Consider the following 23,302-nt stretch of genomic DNA (forward strand, 5'->3'; position numbering starts at 1 on the left):
TACCTTTTAAATTTTGTAGTCGTTTATGAGATAAGGCACGCATGTGCTTTGTAACAAAAGGCGTCCTCTACAAACGGCAAACAATGAATTTGCTGTTGGCTACGGTTAAACTTGTGGCCATAATAATTATTTAAATTTATTTAAAAAAATATATCGGTGCCCAATACCGATTGTGCTACTCTCCAGGTAAACTTGAATGAATTATAGAGTTCTTTTCTCAATTTCCTTACGATTTTGTATGCCACTATGAATTTATATTAATACCTAATTGTGTTACTTATATTTAGACCCAAATAGTGCGTCAAGCTCAAAAGGTAAGTAACTACTATCAATTAAAGGCACGTTATATTTTACTTAGTCTTAGCTTCGATGCGGAGTGAGGATTTATGGTTATTAAATAAATGGCTTTTTATGCCCATAATAATATCTTCTAAGCCGCTGAACCGAATTTTTTATGTAGGAAAACAATAGATCAGAAATTGTACCTAAAAAGCACTAAAAAGATCATCTCTTGCCTATTAATGTCCGGAAAACATTCAAACTTTTTATATTCAAATCACGGGCCTCTAACACTTGTAAAAAAATAGTCAATAAAGTCCATTAGAAGTACATATTTTTTTGATAAACCAAAAATTAAAAAGGCCGAAGGCATTGATAATATAATGCTTAAAAGTGGTAAATATTGATTTACATTTTTTTTGATACATAAAAGTTTTCGATAATGAAAAAGATACCTATTTTATCTTAAGTCGATAAGTCTACAAAATTTCAAGGATGATTTCTATATTTTTTTATGGAAACCCTGCACTTTTAAACATTTAACACATTATTCATGATTTTTTCAACCTATATAATTATTATTTTTTCAAATACTATTATGACAATTTAAATTTAGCAAACATTTATTTGATTTGTAGATTTTCTCCGATTAGACGTTGAGGATCTCGATAATCATCGGCGAAAGGATGAACTAGGTTAGTATAGACCATAGTGTAGTTATTACCTTGTTATCTATTGTAGACTTTAATTAGTGTATATTTAAAAAAATGCAGATTTTGAAATATGCAGCTTTTGAAACCTAAATAGCAACGCATACATTAAATTAACTTTGGAACTTTTAACAATGTACTTAATATTCCATTTTCAGAGTCAATAGTGCTCCGTTTTTTATTATTTTGATAGAAAGATGTAAACTTATTAGTATTAACTTTAATATTATTTATTATGTCATAACATTAAGGTGTCTATTTAAATGACAAAATGTATTGATAAAAGTTAACTTAAATGTATTATAGAGTTCTTTTCTCAATTCACACACAATTTTCTATGCCACTATGAATTTATATTAATACATAATTGTGTTACTTATATTTAGACATACGTAGTACGTCAAGCTCAAAAAGTAGGTAACTACTATCAATTAAAGACACGTTATACATTTTAGCTTCGACTAAGGTTTTTATAATAATAGCTTTTTGTAGTCCATGATATCTTCTAAACAGCTAACCCCTTTTTATCATGGAGGAACGTATAGATGAGAGATAAAAAGGTCACTTCCTCTTTAAAATAAAAAAAAATTCAAATTCAAATCACGAGATTCTAACACTTCTTAAAAACAAATCAAATAAGTCCATCAGAAGACTAAATATTGCTCTAAAAAAATGAAAAAAAATTTCTAAACAAAAAACTAAAAGTTTAAAATGTAGTAAGTAATGTTAATAAATTGTTTAAAAGTGGTATTAAAAAAAATAAATAAAAGTTTTGGAAAATTGAAATGATACCTATTCTATCTTTTATCAAAATATTGCGTGTGTGTATGAAGCACAAAAACCTAACCTAACCAGATAAGTCTAAAAAATGTCTGTCTAGATTGATACAATTATTTTTGTAAAAGCTTTACTAAACGGTTTTTATTTAAAACTATTTAATTATTATTTTTCTACATTTTATTATGCCAATATTAAATTTAACGAATATTGATATTTTTATTTGTAGAAATCGGTGAGTTAGTTGAAGAAGATTTGGGTAGTGCGTGGCAAAATAATGCAAAAGGTCAGTCTTGATGATAGAATAGTTTAAACATTGTTATAATTTCCATACCTTTATGTCAATTCTTATTGTTATTTTTCTCCCTTAGAGTTAGTAATTCCCCCGTGTTTTCGGCAAAATATGTTTTAAAACTTTAACGTTTAAACCACCAGCAAACCAATTAAAAGTTACTAATATAAGCTCTTAAACGTCATGTTATAAGCGACCGGATGAAAGAGGAAATTCGACCTCATATCCATTCATTGATCTTACGATCTTAGTATTATGTAACTTAAAATTAGCAAACGGTTTTATGTTATGTATGTTTATTATGAAAATTGATTTATGCAAACACTGCACTAAAATACTTTAAAGCGAATAACACAAAATTGTTATTAAAATTACAAGTAACGTTGTTTTTTTTCAAAATATTTTAATGACAATTTCAAGTTAGCAAAAAAAATTTATTTTGTATAATTTATTGAATTAGGTTCAGATAATGAAGATTCGGCGCTGCTAAGTGGCGTAAAAGGTCCGTACATAGACTATAGTTAGTAGTTACCTAATGTAGACATAAATTATTACATTTTTTTACATACGATTACATCAGTTCTTATACTTATCATTTCCCCTCTTTTTTTCACGTGAATTTCGTCGAACCTTTTTCTAACACTAGTTCAAACAACCAGCAAATACATCATGGGCGCTAATAATCTACTTAAAACTCTATACAGTTTTAAATTATAACTTTTCTATATCTTTTATGTCATAACTTCAAGGTAAATGTAAATATATCAGTAATATACTTCTATCAAACATAAACTAATTAATATTATAAAATCTAAAAATTATATTAACACACCTAACATAGTATATAATTGTTTTTAGTTTGTGACACTTGTGGGGAAGCTAACACATTAGGTATGTTTTTTATCATCCTTTACTTTCATTCGGTTGTATAGTTAGTTTTATTCGTTTGTTTAGCCTTTTTCAACACATCAGAGGCGCTAAAAATCTACCTAAAACTCTATACATAATTTAGTTAAAACTTATGCATTTTTGGAATGTAGCTAACTTTAAGGTAGCTATATAAATGACAAAATGTATTGCTAAAAGTTAACTTAAATGTATTCTAGAGTTATTTTCTCAATTCACACACAATTTTGTATGCGACTAAGAATTTATATTGATACCCAATTTTGTTATTTATTTGTAGACCCACAAGGTGCGTCAAGCTCACATGGTAAGAAACAACTATCAATTAAGGGCACGTTATAGATTTTACTTAGCCTTAGCTTCGATGACAATTTATGGTTTTTAAAATAATGGTTTTTGACAGAAATTGTCGACATAGGTGATAAAGATTTCGAAAATGCACGGCTAACGAATATACGAGGTTAGTATAGATGATAGTGTAGTTATTACATCGTTATCTATTGTAGATTTTAGTAAGTGTATATTTTCTGAGTCAATAGTGCTCCGTTTTTTTAAAAATTTTGTGTGAGATTTAAAAAGTTCGCGTTCGGACCGGTGCCGGTTTTGAGTTAGCCGATCAAAACATTTTTAAGTTTATTTAAGTTTTTAAGTTATTACCCTTCAAGCTGTATAGTCGTTTATGAGATAAAGCATACGTGTGCTTTGTAACATAACATAAGTCGTCCTCTACAAACGGCAAACGTTCAATTTGCTGTTGGTTTCGGTTATACTTGCGGCCATAACTATTATTTCAATTTATTTAAAATAACATATCGGTGCGCAATACCGATTGTGCCACTCGCCGAGTAAACCTGAATGGATTATAGAGTTATTTGCTCAATTCCCACACAGTTTTGTATGCGACTATGAATTTATACTAATATCTAATTTTGTTACTTATATTTAGAGCCACATAGTGAGTCAAGCTCACGAAGTAAGTAACAACTATGTATTTAAGACACGTTAAACATATAACTTAGTCTTAGCTTCATTGCGAAGGGAGGATTTATGGTTTTTACAAAAATGGCTTTTTATGCCTATGATATCTTCTATACCGCTTAACCGATTTTATCATGGTGGAACGTATAAATAAGAGATACAAAGGTCACTTTCTCTTCAAAATCAAAAAAATTTAAATTTAAATCATGAGGTTCTTAAAAAATAAATTAAAGTTTTTTTTTTAAAACATGCTTTTCTAAAACAGTAAAAAGTGAACTAAAAAGTAAAAAATAATTTTATTACAGGAACAATTTGCCTGTCAATTGTAGCATGTTTTATTTAAAATGTCAATTACTTTGAAAACAACCGAAAATTAACTACAATTTTAAATATTGTTAAACATCTTTAGTTTTTGACTAAAAAGAATAGCGTGAAAAAATACAAAATACATTAAACTAAATTTAAATTACAAAAGAACTTACAATATATAACATTATCTGATACATTTATTAGGGACTTAGTTGAAAATTTAAACGTACGTACGTAGCGAGCTAAAGAAAATCATGTAACAAGTCAAATTATTCCATTAGAAGACTAAATATTGCTCTATTAAAATGAAAAAAAATTTTAGACAAAAAACTAAAAATTTAAAAATTTAGTAAGTAATGTTAATAAATTGCTTAAAAATGGTATTAAAAAAATGGATAAAAGTTTTGGAAAATGGAAATGATACCTATTGTATTTTTTATCAAAATATTGCTTACCACTAAGGGCTGTACACTGTAAGTGTAACATTTTTTTGAAGTTATGATCATAGTGTGTGTATGAAGCACAAAGACCTACGCCAGATAAGTCTAATAAATTTCTATGTAGATTTATACAGTTATTTATGTAAAATCTTTACTAAATGGTTTTTATTTAAGACTATTTAATTATTATTTTTCTACATACTATTATGCCAATTTAAATTTAGCAAATATAATTATTTTTATTTTTAGAAATCAGTGAATTAGTTATGGAAGAGTTGGTTAATCCGCGGCAAAAGAATGTACAAGGTCAGTCTAGATGATAGAATAGTTTAAACATTGTAATATTTTCCATACCTTTGTGTCAGTTCTTATTGTTATTATTCTCCTTTAGAGTTCGTATATTCCCTCGTGTTTTCGGTCAAATATTTTCTTAAACTTATAAGTTCAAATCACCGGCAAACCAATCAAAAGTTGCTTATATTATTTAGAAAAAGATAAACCCTCTTAACAACTTTTAAATCGTGTAAAAAATGATATCTTTATTTTTATTATTTTTCAACATACCATTATGTTCAACAATTAGTAATTATATATGTGTATACTTTTGGTTTAGAAGGAGACAGTTCGACTACACCAAAAGGTCAGTATAGACTGTAGAATATATATATATATATATATATATATATAAAGGTTCTCGTTATTCGAATGCCAAAAAAATAGACTGGGTTGAAAATAAAACATTAATATTTTTATTTGTAGTAATCGGTGTATTAATTAAAGAAGAAATGGATAACGCGCGGCAAAATAATGTACAAAGTCAGTATCTAGATGATAGAGTAGTTAGTAGTTATGTATTGTAGACTTAAAGAGGACGCCACACCGGCCATTTCTAAGGAGTAAAGTATAGGCAATTTTTCGAAAAATCTTAATTTGGAGTTTGAACTATAATGTATACCTACTTATTAATGCAGTAATGAGAATACTTTGTTAATTGCCATTTTTTTTGTCAGACTGTCATAGTCATTTCTAAAGGATAAAATACTATTTTTTTGCCATCAAAACTGCTTTGCGCGGAGTAATTTTTCTCAGGCTTTATACATAGTTAAGGAAAGAAATTCATACTCATAAATTTTATGACAAAATTATCTGTGTTCCGTCATCCGTATTTTTTCGATATACCTAATACAACCAACGCTATATCACTTTTAAAATAGTCAAAAAAGTCCTTTCTTAATTGTTTAATGGTCCGTTAACTGGTTAAAATATTTAAAAAAGGGCGATGGTAGAACACAGACATCGTTGTAGTTTATATTATGTAAAAATGTGGTTTCTTAGTTTTGATATCCTTTGTAAAATTAATCCGCGTAAGGCGGGTTTTTTGAAGAAAATAACGGGTGTGTGACGTCCTCTTAATTGTTAAGTCTGTTATTTTACATTCACTAAAAACTAAAATTAAATTAACCTTGAATGAAAATCAAAGTGTCATCAAAGAGTTAATAACTCAACTCTGTGTCATTATCAAATTAAAAGTTTCTGGCTTTATGAGCTTCTTGTAAACAATTTCACAAATACATTTCTATATATTTTAACATACCTTATTTAGTATATATTTGTTTTTAGAATGTGACAAATGTGGAAAAGCTTTAAAAAAAGGTAAGTTTAATTAAAAAAAAAAATTGTAATATAAAATAAAATATTGATATTGGTTTTAAAATTATGTGGGGTTTTTCCATGTCTGTATACACTGTATATTTTTTAATGCTGGACTAATTCTTTTGAGTAGCCACTAAATAAATTACAAATTTCAGTGTTTTTTTTTGGGGGGTTTTTAGTAGTAATTTTTGTTAGAAGTCTTTTACTGTGAGTTAAAACTGTATTTTCCGCAGATTTTTTTTGTATTTTAACATAAACCCGTTAAAATGAAATGTTTTGTGAATTTTTTGCTTCTAATGTATTTTGTTGGACCCAGACTGCTAGAGCAGCGTACACAAAAACTATATCATCTACTTCGTTTTCTATAGCCTCGTGTACGCTATCGGTTTTCAATGTATTTGAAGCACTTCAACTAATCACAGATACTACTTACGGACCTGACCTTGTCCCTGGTATTGTTTTTAGTTCCTACCGCAATTCGTTTACCCGTCCAATTCACTTCTTGTTTTGTTTGTCCCTGTCTTCGGATGTTTTTCCTGTTTACATTACTCCTATTTTTAAGTCTGGTGCCAAATCTGATGTTTGTAATTATCGGCCAATATCTAAACTGAGTGCTTTACCTAAACTATTTGTGAAACTTTTAGAACCTAAGCTATCATCGACTTTTAAAAATGTCTTAAATAACTGCCAACATGGCTTTCGTGGCTTTAAATCAACTATTACCAATCTACTGGTATTTTATTAAGATATTGCTTCTACTGTTGCGACCGGTGGTAGGGTTGATGCAATTTACACCGATATGAAAAAAGCGTTTGATACAGTAAGTCATGCAGTCTTAGTTGATAAATTAAAAAATATTGGAGTGAAGGACCAATTACTTAAATGGCTGGCTTCATACCTTTCAGGCAGGCTACAGCAAGTTAGGATAAAAAATGTTATTTCTTCCGTTATCCATGTCACCTCTGGAGTACCTCAGGGTGGGCATTTATCTCCATTGCTCTTCTTAATTTTCATGAATGATCTCGCTGATGTCTTCCATCACTCTAGATGTTTGTTTTTTGCCGATGATGTGAAAATTTATACTAGTATTCGTTCAGTAGCCGATAGCCATATAATTTGCAAGAGGATTTATGCAGATTTCATAACTGGTGTGTTGTAAATGGTCTATGCTTGAATACATCTAAATGTTTTCAGATCACTTTTTGTCGTAAACGCTCATTCGAACTATATACATATAATTTAATGGTATTAATCTCATAAATGTTTCGCATATTAACGATCTAGGTGTAATCCTTTCCTCAGTTTTGTCCTTTACTGAGCACATTTCAACTATTTATAATAAAGCTCTACGGATGTTAGGTTTCCTTAAAGAAGTTTTCTAATCCTATTTGTTTAAAAGTTTTGTATTGCGCTCTGGTGCGTTCCATAATTGAGTATGGATTAATTATTTGATCCCCATATCAAGCTAACTTCAGTAATAAACTTGATAAATTAAAAAAACGGGTTCTACGTATGCTGGTCGTGAATGTGGGGAAATACGGTAAAGATGATGATTTGAGTGCAGTTGCTTCAGATTTCGGAATTGCTAGTCTGGCTCAGCGACGGCGAATCTTTGACGTTTGCTGGATACATGGGTTATAAAATTGATTGCCCAGAAATACTTGATATTATCCCTTTTAATGTTCCTTCAGTTCACCTACGCTCTCAATCATTATTCTATATTTCCACTGTTCGACAGAACTAAAATCTTTTTGCTCCGGTCAACCAAATGCTAACGGAATGCAACGAAATTAGTGTTAAAGTAGACTTCTCTTTTAACTCTGTAGCCATAATAAAGAGATCGGTTTTAAATAGTTAAATCATTTATACTGATTGATATGTATTTAATACTTGTTCTATCCTCAATTTTTTGTTTTTGTGTTATAACTTGTAAAATTTACTTTAAACTGTACTCTTGCCCTTTGGGGCGTCAATTTAGTAATAAATAAATAAATAAATATAAAATCTTAGAAAAAATTACCAAATCGTAACAATATTTTTATGGACATGTCTTTGGAGTGATTCTAGTAAGATTTAATTACTAAAGGTTCAAGTTTTGGGTTTTATTTGTTTTTAACTCCATTCACGGTAACCAGATGGGAGGAATGAAAAAACTATTATTATTTTCTGTTGGCAGATTCGTCTTTCCGGACGCTATATAAAATTTAATATTTAGCTGAAAAATAACAGATCAAAAATAATTTAAAAAAAAAAACAGTGTGCTCTTCATTTTATTGCTTTTGCTTTTTAATAAAATGAACTATTAATTTCAATTTTTTTTGTACAATTTAATACATCAATTATAAAAGAACAAAAAATATAATATAAAAATATACATGCTATTTATAATATTTCAAATGTTTAATATAATTTTATATGTTAAATATTTATGACTTAAATTAAAGTATATTTTAATCGTTATTTTTGTAGAAATAGGCTTTAAATATTAAGTAGTAAATTATATGGAATTTTACCTATACATTTAAAAGTGTTGTAAAATTTTCAATGTTTTATTAGGTTTCCTCAAAGTTGTACGTGGATGTAAGAAAAGTTTCTGTTCTACTCCTGCTGATGGTTCTTCTTTGTAACAACGAGGTAACCTAACATAACAATTAATTATATATAATATATAATAGGTAAAATAATATATTTACAATAATATATATTAAATTAAAGAGACAATACTAAAATATCACTGCATAACCACGTTTTTTCAAAAAAAATATAGGCATTTTTTATACTGTTAAATAAACTCTGCTTAATACATATTTAGCTAAACATTTGTATTCAAATCTTAAGCATAGTAACTTATCAATAACTTTTCAATTTATATGGATTAGCAAAAACCATTGATGCAAGTGTAGTTTTAAGGGATATTTTAAAGGTATAATTGTAAAATGAAATTTATTTATTAATTACAGAAAGGATCCAAAAGTTTCGTTGAATAATCCAGAATATTTTAAATGTAGTATAATGGTTTTTTACTAAACTAAAATTATGTTTTTCAATGAGTCATAATAAAATGTTTATGTCTGGCTAATTATAATGTCTTGTTTTTTACTTAGTATACCTATCAATAGATGATATAACTCATAGAAAAATTATTTGTTATCAAGAATAAATGGACTGATTTTTGTATGGGCGTTTTAAGTATTGTGTTTTGACAATAATATAACATCTAATGCTATCACAATGTGATTGTCATGTATTGTGGCGGCTGGCTTTTCGTCGTGTCTGCTGGACGACAAATGGTTGCTATAAATCAGAAATTGGTGCACAAAATTAGTAAAAACACAAACAAGTAGATTAACTGTCTCAATCAATCTAATTAAATAAATTTAAGTTAAACATTGTGCTTAAAAAAAATTGTATAGGAATATTTTGTTCGATACCAAAAATGACTAATAATTTTTTTAAAAAAGCCATTTAGTGGGGTTAGGGTATAGTGGGGACGGATCATAAAGTGATTATGGTACAGTAGGGTAGGGGCATAGTGGAAATGGGGAGGTCACGGGTTTACAGAAATTTTTGTAGCTAATTGTGATAAAATAAACGCTTCGATGCAAATCAGTAGTAAGTATTTTCAAATTAGTAAGTCTAAACAAGCAAAGTAGAAACCAGTACAGTGAGAAAGTATTAAAGTGAGGTGCATTTTTTTAAAATTTAGCATTATAGCGTTTATTTTAAAGTGCTTTTATTACTTGTATTTATAATAATTTTTGTAGACCTATGATTTGTCCGTCCCACTATGCTTTGATCCTATTATGCCTCGACCTCACTATACCGACTGTTGCCGCCATCGGCTTGTGCTCAATATGAACACAAATGCCTTAACTGCTGTAAAATAGGCAATTTTATGTGCTCCGTGTAGCCTATCTTAAACGCCTTTAATAAACAAAAATTATTGGTATAAAAACAAGAAACAAGTAATACAAGAAGACATGACCTTAAGGAGAAGTTGAAAGGATTACGTTGAATAAAAGCCAGAACTTTAAGGGCTGTATAAGATTGTTTACCACTAATCCTGAGGTCTGTACACTGTAAGTGTATTTCAATATTAGTCATAAAATATGTACATTTAAATTTAAAGTATCTTTCAAGTATTTTCATATTTTAAATAAACTAATTTTTTTTAGTCGGTTTTAAGAACTTGATAAATTAAAGTTATTTTTTTAATTCAAACACTTATTTTCAGTTTTTTGGACTTGTGTGTGTGAAATGTAGTAAATTTTAAAAATGTGATAAATTAATAATATTTTTAAAATTTAATTAATAATTTTCTGTTGTTTAGACTTATGTGTGTGTGAAATTTTGCAATCGATAAACTTGTATCATTTGAAAAATCGAAAAAGCCTTGTTTTTTACTAGTTATACAAGTTTACAAAGCAAGGATACAGAATGGATGACTCAATGAGTGGTACATTCAGATGCGTGGATACATTTACCCTGATCGAATGCATACTAAACTGTGTGAACTATTTTTAACAAAACAGTATATTGTAAAGGTTACTGACTTACAAAAGTCATATCACTGTAAAATTGTATAGGAGTTAAATTTCAAGTTCATAGTCAAACGAGTGGCTACAATGAAGTTCATGATCACCCGTTAGTTTGTACAAGTGTTTTGCCACCCAAAAGAAAACCGTTTGCGTCATACTTTCATACACCAATGCTCGTATAAACTGAACAACACACACATTAAACCAAAAAAAAATTGTAAATTGTTCATTACAATTTTGCTTGTAAAACTTTAGGTTCCTTGACGGACAGTGCTTTTTAGATTAGAAAAGTTCACTATTACATTATGCAGAAAAACGCTAATATTTTTATAGCTTTCATTATCTTGGAAATCTCGTTGGGTAATTTGTGTTTTTATACTATTTATACTACTTAATTTTTTAAAAGATTATACAAAATTAACAATATAGTGTCTTGAAAAAAGTATTAATTGATGTTAATTACATTAATTAGTAAATAATCTATACATACTTTCCTTACAAACTTATGCTTGTAAGTATGAATTGATATTAATACTTAATTCTGTTATGTTAATTTAGTCACACGAGGTCTGCCATATCCAGGTAAGTAATAACTAGTAACATTATTAACACACGATATATTATACAGGAGGGCCCACAAAGATTTGACAAATGAAATAACTTTTGTTCTAGTGAATATTTTTAAAAATAATTTATACTCATTTGCGCTATAAGCACTATGTATTTTATTGCACTTAATTATTATTTTTTTTTTTATTACCATTTTATTTAAAAATTCAAAATAGCCATTTTGTTAAGAATCATTTTCTGAAAATTTTAACTGCTCGATAACCAGATTTGGACAATTACTTTTAAAGTTACTATAGGTTAAAGGGTAGGATGGGAGGTGGAGTGCGGTAGAGAAATGCGCGCAGATAAAAATAGCTCTACGCACTTACTCTACCGCACTCCACTTCCCATCCTATTTCTTTAACCTTTAGTAACTTAAAAAGTAATTATCCAAATCTGGTTGTCGACCAGTCGAAAGGTTCAGCAATTTATTCTTAACAACATTTTTTTTTTTTAAATGTAACAAAAAAAAATAAAAACATTTTTTTAAAAAGTAAAAAAGTTAAGTGCATTAAAAACCGTGGTGCTTTTAGCACAAATGAGTATAAATTATTTTTAAAAGAAAAATCTTAAAAATATTCACTAGAACAAAAGTTATTTAATTAGTCAAATCCTCCTGTGCCAACCTGTATATTATTATAATTTCCATATACATTTCTTTATTTAAGATATTTGTACTAAATTATTGTTAATACTATCGTTAAGAATGGGAGTAGAAGTATGGTTAGGTTAGTAAGAACTAACAAAGCACGGCACTAAGTATATAATTAACAAAACGTCATTTTTAAAAAATCAAACATAAAAGTATGTTGTTTTTTAAATGACCGATTAAAATGTTTAAAACATTTTTTTTTTACTGTTAAATGAATACCACGTCATCAATATATGATATATTTAAAAAAATAAATAGGGGCAGTGCTTCCGGTGACCTAATGCCGACGACTAAACAATTAAATTAGTAAAAAAAAATGGAAATAATATTTTATTGTAAAAGTTAAATAAATATAAAGACACTAGACAAGAGTATTCGGTGTCGCTGTCCGTTTTCCCAGGTTTAAATTCATACCATCTTTTTTGTCTTACGACATTACCCTAAAGTAATATTAAAACCAGCAAAAAGTTTTGTTACATATTATGTTTATTATGAAAATTGATTTATGCAAACACTGCACTAAAGTACTTTAAAACGAATAACACAAAATTGTTATTAAAATTACAAGTAACGTAGTTTTTTTTCAAAATATTATAATGACAGTTTAAAGTTAGCAAAAATTAATTTATTTTGTATAATTTATTGAATTAGGTTCAGATAATGAGGATTCGGAGCTGCCAAGTGGCGTAAAAGGTCCGTACATAGACTATAGTTAGTAGTTACCTAATGTAGACATAAATTATGACATTACTAAAATTTACTTTTTTTTACATACGATTACATCAGTTCTTATACTTATCATTTCCCCTCTTTTTTTCACGTGAATTTCGTCGAACCTTTTTCTAACACTAGTTCAAACAACCAGCAAATACATCATGGGCGCTAATAATCTACTTAAAACTCTATACAGTTTTAAATTATAACTTTTCTATATCTTTTATGTCATAACTTCAAGGTAAATGTAAATATATCAGTAATATACTTCTATCAAACATAAACTAATTAATATTATAAAATCTAAAAATTATATTAACACACCTAACATAGTATATAATTGTTTTTAGTTTGTGACACTTGTGGGGAAGCTCACACATCAGGTATGTTTTTTATCACCCTTTACTTTCATTCGGTTGTATAGTTAGTTTTATTCGTTTGTTTAGCCTTTTTCAACACAACAGAGGCGCTAAAAATCTACCTAAAACTCTATACATAATTTAGTTAAAACTTATGCATTTTTGGAATGTAGCTAACTTTAAGGTAGCTATATAAATGACAAAATGTATTGCTAAAAGTTAACTTAAATGTATTCTAGAGTTATTTTCTCAATTCACACACAATTTTGTATGCGACTAAGAATTTATATTGATACCCAATTTTGTTATTTATTTGTAGACCCACAAGGTGCGTCAAGCTCACATGGTAAGAAACAACTATCAATTAAGGGCACGTTATAGATTTTACTTAGCCTTAGCTTCGATGACAATTTATGGTTTTTAAAATAATGGTTTTTGACAGAAATTGTCGACATAGGTGATAAAGATTTCGAAAATGCACGGCTAACGAATATACGAGGTTAGTATAGATGATAGTGTAGTTATTACATCGTTATCTATTGTAGATTTTAGTAAGTGTATATTTTCTGAGTCAATAGTGCTCCGTTTTTTTAAAAATTTTGTGTGAGATTTAAAAAGTTCGCGTTCGGACCGGTGCCGGTTTTGAGTTAGCCGATCAAAACATTTTTAAGTTTATTTAAGTTTTTAAGTTATTACCCTTCAAGCTGTATAGACGTTTATGAGATAAAGCATACGTGTGCTTTGTAACATAACATAAGTCGTCCTCTACAAACGGCAAACGTTCAATTTGCTGTTGGTTTCGGTTATACTTGCGGCCATAACTATTATTTCAATTTATTTAAAATAACATATCGGTGCGCAATACCGATTGTGCCACTCGCCGAGTAAACCTGAATGGATTATAGAGTTATTTGCTCAATTCCCACACAGTTTTGTATGCGACTATGAATTTATACTAATATCTAATTTTGTTACTTATATTTAGAGCCACATAGTGAGTCAAGCTCACGAAGTAAGTAACAACTATGTATTTAAGACACGTTAAACATATAACTTAGTCTTAGCTTCATTGCGAAGGGAGGATTTATGGTTTTTACAAAAATGGCTTTTTATGCCTATGATATCTTCTATACCGCTAAACCGATTTTATCATGGTGGAACGTATAAATAAGAGATACAAAGGTCACTTTCTCTTCAAAATCAAAAAAATTTCAAATTTAAATCACGAGGTTCTTAAAAAATAAATTAAAGTTTTTTTTTTAAAACATGCTTTTCTAAAACAGTAAAAAGTGAACTAAAAAGTAAAAAATAATTTTATTACAGGAACAATTTACCAGTCAATTGTAGCATGTTTTATTTAAAATGTCAATTACTTTGAAAGCAACCAAAAATTAACTACAATTTTAAATATTGTTAAACATCTTTAATTTTTTACTAAAAAGAATAGCGTGAAAAAATACAAAATACATTAAACTAAATTTAAGTTACAAAAGAACTTACAATATATAACATTATCTGATACATTTATTAGGGACTTAGTTGAAAATTTAAACGTACGTACGTAGCGAGCTAAAGAAAATCATGTAACAAGTCAAATTATTCCATTAGAAGACTAAATATTGCTCTATTAAAATAAAAAAAATTGTTAGACAAAAAACTAAAAATTTAAAAATTTAGTAAGTAATGTTAATAAATTGTTTAAAAATGGTATTAAAAAAAATGGATAAAAGTTTTGGAAAATGGAAATGATACCTATTGTATTTTTTATCAAAATATTGCTTACCACTAAGGGCTGTACACTGTAAGTGTAACATTTTTTTGAAGTTATGATCATAGTGTGTGTATGAAGCACAAAGACCTACGCCAGATAAGTCTAATAAATGTCTATGTAGATTTATACAGTTATATATGTAAAATCTTTACTAAACTGGTTTTTATTTAAGACTGTTTAATTATTATTTTTCTACATACTATTATGCCAATTTAAATTTAGCAAATATTATTATTTTTATTTTTAGAAATCAGTGAATTAGTTATGGAAGAGTTGGTTAATCCGCGGCAAAAGAATGTACAAGGTCAGTCTAGACGATAGAATAGTTTAAACATTGTAATATTTTCCATACCTTTGAGTCAGTTCTTATTGTTATTATTCTCCTTTAGAGTTCGTATATTCCCCCGTGTTTTCGGTCAAATATTTTCTTAAACTTATAAGTTCAAATCACCGGCAAACCAATCAAAAGTTGCTTATATTATTTAGAAAAAGATAAACCCTCTTAACAACTTTTAAATCGTGTAAAAAATGATATCTTTATTTTTATTATTTTTCAACATACCATTATGTTCAACAATTAGTAATTATATATGTGTATACTTTTGGTTTAGAAGGAGACAGTTCGACTACACCAAAAGGTCAGTATAGACTGTAGAATATATATATATATATAAAAAGGTTCTCGTTATTCGAATGCCAAAAAAATAGACTGGGTTGAAAATAAAACATTAATATTTTTATTTGTAGTAATCGGTGTATTAATTAAAGAAGAAATGGATAACGCGCGGCAAAATAATGTACAAAGTCAGTATCTAGATGATAGAGTAGTTAGTAGTTATGTATTGTAGACTTAAAGAGGACGCCACACCGGCCATTTCTAAGGAGTAAAGTATAGGCAATTTTTCGAAAAATCTTAATTTGGAGTTTGAACTATAATGTATACCTACTTATTAATGCAGTAATGAGAATACTTTGTTAATTGCCATTTTTTTTGTCAGACTGTCATAGTCATTTCTAAAGGATAAAATACTATTTTTTTGCCATCAAAACTGCTTTGCGCGGATTAATTTTTCTCAGGCTTTATACATAGTTAAGGAAAGAAATTCATACTCATAAATTTTATGACAAAATTATCTGTGTTCCGTCATCCGTATTTTTTCGATATACTTAGTACAACCAACGCTATATCACTTTTAAAATAGTCAAAAAAGTCCTTTCTTAATTGTTTAATGGTCCGTTAACTGGTTAAAATATTTAAAAAAGGGCGATGGTAGAACACAGACATCGTTGTAGTTTATATTATGTAAAAATGTGGTTTCTTAGTTTTGATATCCTTTGTAAAATTAATCCGCGTAAGGCGGGTTTTTTGAAGAAAATAACGGGTGTGTGACGTCCTCTTAATTGTTAAGTCTGTTATTTTACATTCACTAAAAACTAAAATTAAATTAACCTTGAATGAAAATCAAAGTGTCATCAATGAGTTAGTAACTCAACTCGGTGACATTATCAAATTAAAAGTTTCTGGCTTTATGAGCTTCTTGTAAACAATTTCACAAATACATTTCTATATATTTTAACATACCTTACTTAATATATATTTGTTTTTAGAATGTGACAAATGTGGAAAAGCTTTAAAAAAAGGTAAGTTTAATTAAAAAAAAAAATTGTAATATAAAATAAAATATTGATATTGGTTTTAAAATTATGTGGGGTTTTTCCATGTCTGTATACACTGTATATTTTTTAATGCTGGACTAATTCTTTTGAGTAGCCACTAAATAAATTACAAATTTCAGTGTTTTTTTTGGGGGGTTTTTAGTAGTAATTTTTGTTAGAAGTCTTTTACTGTGAGTTAAAACTGTATTTTCCGCAGATTTTTTTTGTATTTTAACATAAACCCGTTAAAATGAAATGTTTTGTGAATTTTTTGCTTCTAATATATTCTGTTGGACCCAGACTGCCAGAGCAGCGTACACAAAAACTATATCATCTACTTCGTTTTCTATAGCCTCGTGTACGCTATCGGTTTTCAATGTATTTGAAGCACTTCAACTAATCACAGATACTACTTACGGACCTGACCTTGTCCCTGGTATTGTTTTTAGTTCCTACCGCAATTCGTTTACCCGTCCAATTCACTTCTTGTTTTGTTTGTCCCTGTCTTCGGATGTTTTTCCTGTTTACATTACTCCTATTTTTAAGTCTGGTGCCAAATCTGATGTTTGTAATTATCGGCCAATATCTAAACTGAGTGCTTTACCTAAACTATTTGTGAAACTTTTAGAACCTAAGCTATCATCGACTTTTAAAAATGTCTTAAATAACTGCCAACATGGCTTTCGTGGCTTTAAATCAACTATTACCAATCTACTGGTATTTTATTAAGATATTGCTTCTACTGTTGCGACCGGTGGTAGGGTTGATGCAATTTACACCGATATGAAAAAAGCGTTTGATACAGTAAGTCATGCAGTCTTAGTTGATAAATTAAAAAATATTGGAGTGAAGGACCAATTACTTAAATGGCTGGCTTCATACCTTTCAGGCAGGCTACAGCAAGTTAGGATAAAAAATGTTATTTCTTCCGTTATCCATGTCACCTCTGGAGTACCTCAGGGTGGGCATTTATCTCCATTGCTCTTCTTAATTTTCATGAATGATCTCGCTGATGTCTTCCATCACTCTAGATGTTTGTTTTTTGCCGATGATGTGAAAATTTATACTAGTATTCGTTCAGTAGCCGATAGCCATATAATTTGCAAGAGGATTTATGCAGATTTCATAACTGGTGTGTTGTAAATGGTTTATGCTTGAATATATCTAAATGTTTTCAGATTACTTTTTGTCGTAAACGCTCATTCGAACTATATACATATAATTTAGATGGTATTAATCTCATAAATGTTTCGCATATTAAAGATCTAGGTGTAATCCTTTCCTCAGTTTTGTCCTTTACTGAGCACATTTCAACTATTTATAATAAAGCTCTACGAATGTTAGGTTTCCTTAAAGAAGTTTTCTAATCCTATTTGTTTAAAAGTTTTGTATTGCGCTCTGGTGCGTTCCATAATTGAGTATGGACTAATTATTTGATCCCCATATCAAGCTAACTTTAGTAATAAACTTGATAAATTAAAAAAACGGGTTCTACGTATGCTGGTCGTGAAAGTGGGGAAATACGTTAAAGATGATGATTTGAGTGCAGTTGCTTCAGATTTCGGAATTGCTAGTCTGGCTCAGCGACGGCGAATCTTTGACGTTTGCTGGATACATGGGTTATAAAATTGATTGCCCATAAATACTTGATATTATCCCTTTTAATGTTCCTTCAGTTCCCCTACGCTCTCAATCATTATTCTATATTTCCACTGTTCGACAGAACTAAAATCTTTTTGCTCCGGTCCACCAAATGCTAACGGAATGCAACGAAATTAGTGTTAAAGTAGACTTCTCTTTTAACTCTGTAGCCATAATAAAGAGATCGGTTTTAAATAGTTAAATCATTTATACTGATTGATATGTATTTAATACTTGTTCTATCCTCAATTTTTTGTTTTTTTTGTTTTTGTGTTATAACTTGTAAAATTTACTTTTAACTGTACTCTTGCCCTTTGGGGCGTCAATTTAGTAATAAATAAATAAATAAATAAAAAATCTTAGAAAAAATTACCAAATCGTAACAATATTTTTATGGACATGTCTTTGGAGTGATTCTAGTAAGATTTAATTACTAAAGGTTGAACCTTTAGTAATTAAATTTAGTTTTGGGTTTTATTTGTTTTTAACTCCATTCACGGTAAACCAGATGGGAGGAATGAAAAAACTATTATTATTTTCTGTTGGCAGATTCGTCTTTCCGGACGCTATATGAAATTTAATATTTAGCTGAAAAATAACAGATCAAAAATAATTTTTTAAAAAAAACCGTGTGCTCTTCATTTTATTGCTTTTGCTTTTTAATAAAATGAACTATTGATTTCAATTTTTCTTGTATAAATTAGTACATCAATTATAAAAAAACAAAAAATATAATAATAAAAAAGTACATGCTATTTATAATATTTCAAATGTTTAATATAATTTTATATTTTAAATATTTATGACTTAAATTAAAGTACATTTTTAGTCATTATTTTTGTAGAAATAGGCTTTAAATATTAAGTAGTAAATTATATGGAATTTTACCTATACATTTAAAAGTGTTGTAAAATTTTCAATGCTTTATTAGGTTTCCGCAAAGTTGTACGTGGATGTAAAAAAAGTTTCTGTTCTACTCCTGCTGATGGTTCTTCTTTGTAACAACGAGGTAACCTAACATAACAATTAATTATATATAATATTTAATAGGTAAAATAATATATTTACATTAATATATATTAAATTAAAGAGACAATACTAAAATATCACTGCATAACCACGTTTTTTCAAAAAAAATACAGGCATTTTTTATATTGTTAAATAAACTCTGTTTAATACATATTTAGCTAAACATTTGTATTCAAATCTTAAGCATAGTAACTTATCAATAACTTTTCAATTTATATGGATTAGCAAAAACCATTGATGCAAGTGTAGTTTTAAGGGATATTTTAAAGGTATAATTGTAAAATGAAATTTATTTATTAATTACAGAAAGGATCCAAAAGTTTCGTTGAATAATCCAGAATATTTTAAATGTAGTATAATGGTTTTTTACGAAACTAAAATTATATTTTTCACTGATTCATAATAAAATCTTCATGTCTAGCTAATTATACCTAATGTCTTGTTTTTTACTTATTATACCTATCAATAGATGATTATTGATAGAAAAATTATTCGTTATCAAGAATAAATGGTCCGATTTTTGTAAGTGCGTTTTAAATAGTGTGTTTTGACATTAATACAACATCATGATCCTATCACAATGTGATTGTCATGTAGTGTGGAGGCTGGCTTTTCGCTGTGTATGCTGGGCGACAAATAAATGCTATAAATCAGAAATTGGTGCACAAAATTAGTAAAATCACAAACAAGTAGATTAACTGTCTCAATTAATCTAATTAAATAAATTTAAGTTAAACATTGTGCTTAAAAAATAATTGTGTAGGAATACTTTGTTTGATACCAAAAATAAAGAATAATATCTTTAAAAAAGCCAGTACAGTGGGGTGAGGGCTTAGTGGTGACAAAGCATAGGGTGGTTACGGTACAGTAGGGTAGGGGCATAGTGGGAATGGGGAGGTCACAGGTTTATAGGAATTTTTACAGCTAAATGTGATCAAATTACTTTAAAATAAACGCTTCGATGCGAATCATTATTTAGTATTTTCAAACCAGTAAGTCTAAACAAGCATAATATGGACAGTGAAAAAGTATTAAAGTGAGGTGTATTTTTTAAAAATTAGCACTTTAACGTTTATTTTAAAAGTGATTTTATTACTTTTTTTTATAATAATTTTTGTAGACCTATGATTTGTCCGTCCCACTATGCTTTGATACCATTATGCCTCGACCCCACTATACTGACTTAATCGGATAAAATCACTTTATAATAAACGCTGATTGCATAGTAAACTAGTAGACGAACTATCTAAAACCAATCAAATTAAATTAATTTAACTTGTCAAAGTTGAAAGGATTATGTTTGATAAAAGCCAGTACTTTAAGGCATGTATAAAATTGTTTACCACTAATCCCGAGGTCTGTACACTGTAAGTGTACTTCAAAATTAGTCATAAAATATGTACATTTACATAAAGAGTATCTTACAAGTATTTTCATATATTAAATGAATTAATATTTTTTAGTCTGTTTTAAAAACGTGACAAATTACAAATATTTAAAAAATTTAAATAATTATTATCTGTTCTTTAGACTTATGTGTGTGTGTGTGAAATTTTGCAACCGATAAACTTATACCAGTTGAAAAAGCCTTGTTTTTTACTAGTTATACAACTTTGCAAACTAGATTATTACTTTTGCCCAATTTTATTATCACCGTTTCGTTTGAATACAGTTTGTAGACAAAAATGTGGCTTGCTACAAAAGAACCGCTTTGCAAGTCTAGACAGAATGTATGACTCAATGAGTGGTACATACAGATGCGTGAATCTACGTTCTCGGTACTTTGACCCAGATCGAATGTATACTTAACTGTGTGAACTATTTTTAACTATTTTTTTTTAACAGAACAGTATATTGTAATGGTTACTGACTTACAAAATTTCGTTATACCACTGTAAAATCGTATAGGAATACAGTAAATCTTAGAGTTCATAGTCAACCGTGTGGCTACAATAAAGTTCACGACCACTCGTCAGTTTGCACAAGTGTTTTAACTAGTATAAACTGAACAACACTCACATTAAATCCAAATTTTGTAAATTCTTCATTTCAATTTTGCTTGTCTAAAACTTTAGATTCCTTGTCGGACAGTGCTTTTTAGATTAAAAAATTTCATTGCTACATTATGCAGAAAATCGCTATTATTTTTATAGCTTTTATTATCTTGGAAGTCTCGTTGGGTAATTTGTGTTTTTATACTATTTATACTACTTCATTTTTTAAATGATTATACAAAATTAACAGTATTTGCACAAAGTATTAATTGATGTTAATTACATTGATTAGTAAATGATCTATACATACTTTCCTTACAAACTTATGCTTGTAAGTATGACTTTATATTAATACTTAATTCTGTTATGTTAATTTAGTCACACGAGGTCTGCCATATCCAGGTAAGTAATAACTAGTAACATTATTAACACACGATATATTATACAGGAGGGCCCACAAAGATTTGACAAATGAAATAACTTTTGTTCTAGTGAATATTTTTAAAAATAATTTATACTCATTTGCGCTATAAGCACTATGTATTTTATTGCACTTAATTATTTTTTTATTTTTTTTTATTACCTTTTTATTTAAAAATTCAAGATAGCCATTTTGTTAAGAATAATTTGCTGAAAATTTTAAATGCTCGATAACCAGATTTGAACAATTACTTTAAAAGTTACTAAAGGTTAAAGGGTAGGATGGGAGGTGGAGTGCGGTAGAGAAATGCGCGCAGATAAAAATAGCTCTACGCGCTTACTCTACCGCACTCCACTTCCCATCCTATTTCTTTAACATTTAGTAACTTAAAAAGTAATTATCCAAATCTGGTTGTCGACCAGTCAAAATGTTCAGCAATTTATTCTTAACAACATTTTTTTTTTTAAATGTAACGAAAAATAAAAAAAAATTTTTAAAAGTAAAATAGTTAAGTGCATTAAAAACCGTAGTGCTTATAGCACAAATGAGTATAAATTATTTTTAAAAGAAAAATCTTAAAAATATTCACTAGAACAAAAGTTATTTAATTAGTCAAATCCTCCTGTGCCAACCTGTATATTATTATAATTTCCATATACATTTCTTTATTTAGGATATTTGTACTAAATTATTGTTAATACTATCGTTAAGAATGGGAGTAGAAGTATGGTTAGGTTAGTAAGAACTAACGGTGTAGTTACCAAAGCTAAAGCAATTATTATGAAAATTACTTATTATCTTTCAAGGTAAAATAAGCTGTACTGAAATTACTATTAAAATGAATCGATCATTTCAAAAACGACATTGAAGTCTTACACTAGCCACAAAAAACTTCAAAACTTCATAACTAGTGATTCTAATTTCTTGTAATCAATATTTGTATTAAACATGAGTTTGACAAATTTAACTTTCACACAAAACACGGCACTAAGTATATAATCAACAAACCGTCATTTTTAAAAAATCGGTGACTTATGTTGTTTTTTAAATGAACGATTCAAATGTTTAAAACATTTTTTTTTTACTGTTAAGGCCTCTGGAGTTTACTTGAGATCAGTCAGAGCATTTTTTTCAATTTTTAATTTTAACCCTTTCCAAATTTGAATTTGAATTTTTATAAAATGTTCAAACGTGTTTTATGCGTAGTAGGAATAAGATATCAAAAAAGTACGCTGACCGATCTCAAGTAAACTTCATGACAAATTTAAATCTGTTTTCAAATTACCTATCGGATCACTGGTTCAGCCTGTGCGATGGACAACAAATGTACTATTATATTAACTAAAATGGCTTTTATTCATAGACAAAATGATTTAAATTAAAAATAATAACATGATGCTTTTAAAAATGAACCGGTAAATTAACTGGCATGGTTGCAATGTATTAAAACCACTTTTTTCTTAAATATTGCCTATACGAAACTCCTTAAAAATGGTCGGTATCCAGGGGCCTTAAATGGTTACCACGTCATCAATACATGATATATTTTTAAAAATAAATAGGGGTAGTGCTTC

General features: G+C 28.4%; 1 protein-coding gene across 34 annotated transcripts in view; it reads left to right on the forward strand.

Annotated features, from left to right (window-relative positions):
• LOC126843359 (uncharacterized) overlaps positions 1–23,302 on the forward strand; it is a 99,957-nt gene that overhangs the window by 35,768 nt on the left and 40,887 nt on the right. For 10 of the 34 annotated variants that reach the window (XM_050580843.1, XM_050580842.1, XM_050580826.1 and 7 more), the window contains one exon: positions 12,795–12,836. The exons of 2 other annotated variants lie outside the window; for them this stretch is intronic. In XM_050580843.1, the coding sequence (XP_050436800.1) occupies positions 12,795–12,836 (42 nt within the window). Of the gene's footprint in view, positions 1–12,794; positions 12,837–13,207; positions 13,241–13,535; positions 13,563–13,658; positions 13,716–14,201; positions 14,229–15,234; positions 15,292–15,598; positions 15,626–15,734; positions 15,792–16,595; positions 16,629–19,215; positions 19,294–19,619; positions 19,744–23,302 lie in introns of those variants that run through there. 22 more of the 34 variants (XM_050580838.1, XM_050580828.1, XM_050580844.1 and 19 more) reach the window with 16 other exon arrangements.

The sequence above is a fragment of the Adelges cooleyi genome, unplaced genomic scaffold, assembly GCF_023614345.1.
Source record: "Adelges cooleyi isolate 19-005CV unplaced genomic scaffold, UGA_ACOO_1.1 ACOO_flye_CR_arks_rails_tigmint_CR_PRNA_574, whole genome shotgun sequence".
Lineage (NCBI taxonomy): Eukaryota > Metazoa > Arthropoda > Insecta > Hemiptera > Adelgidae > Adelges > Adelges cooleyi.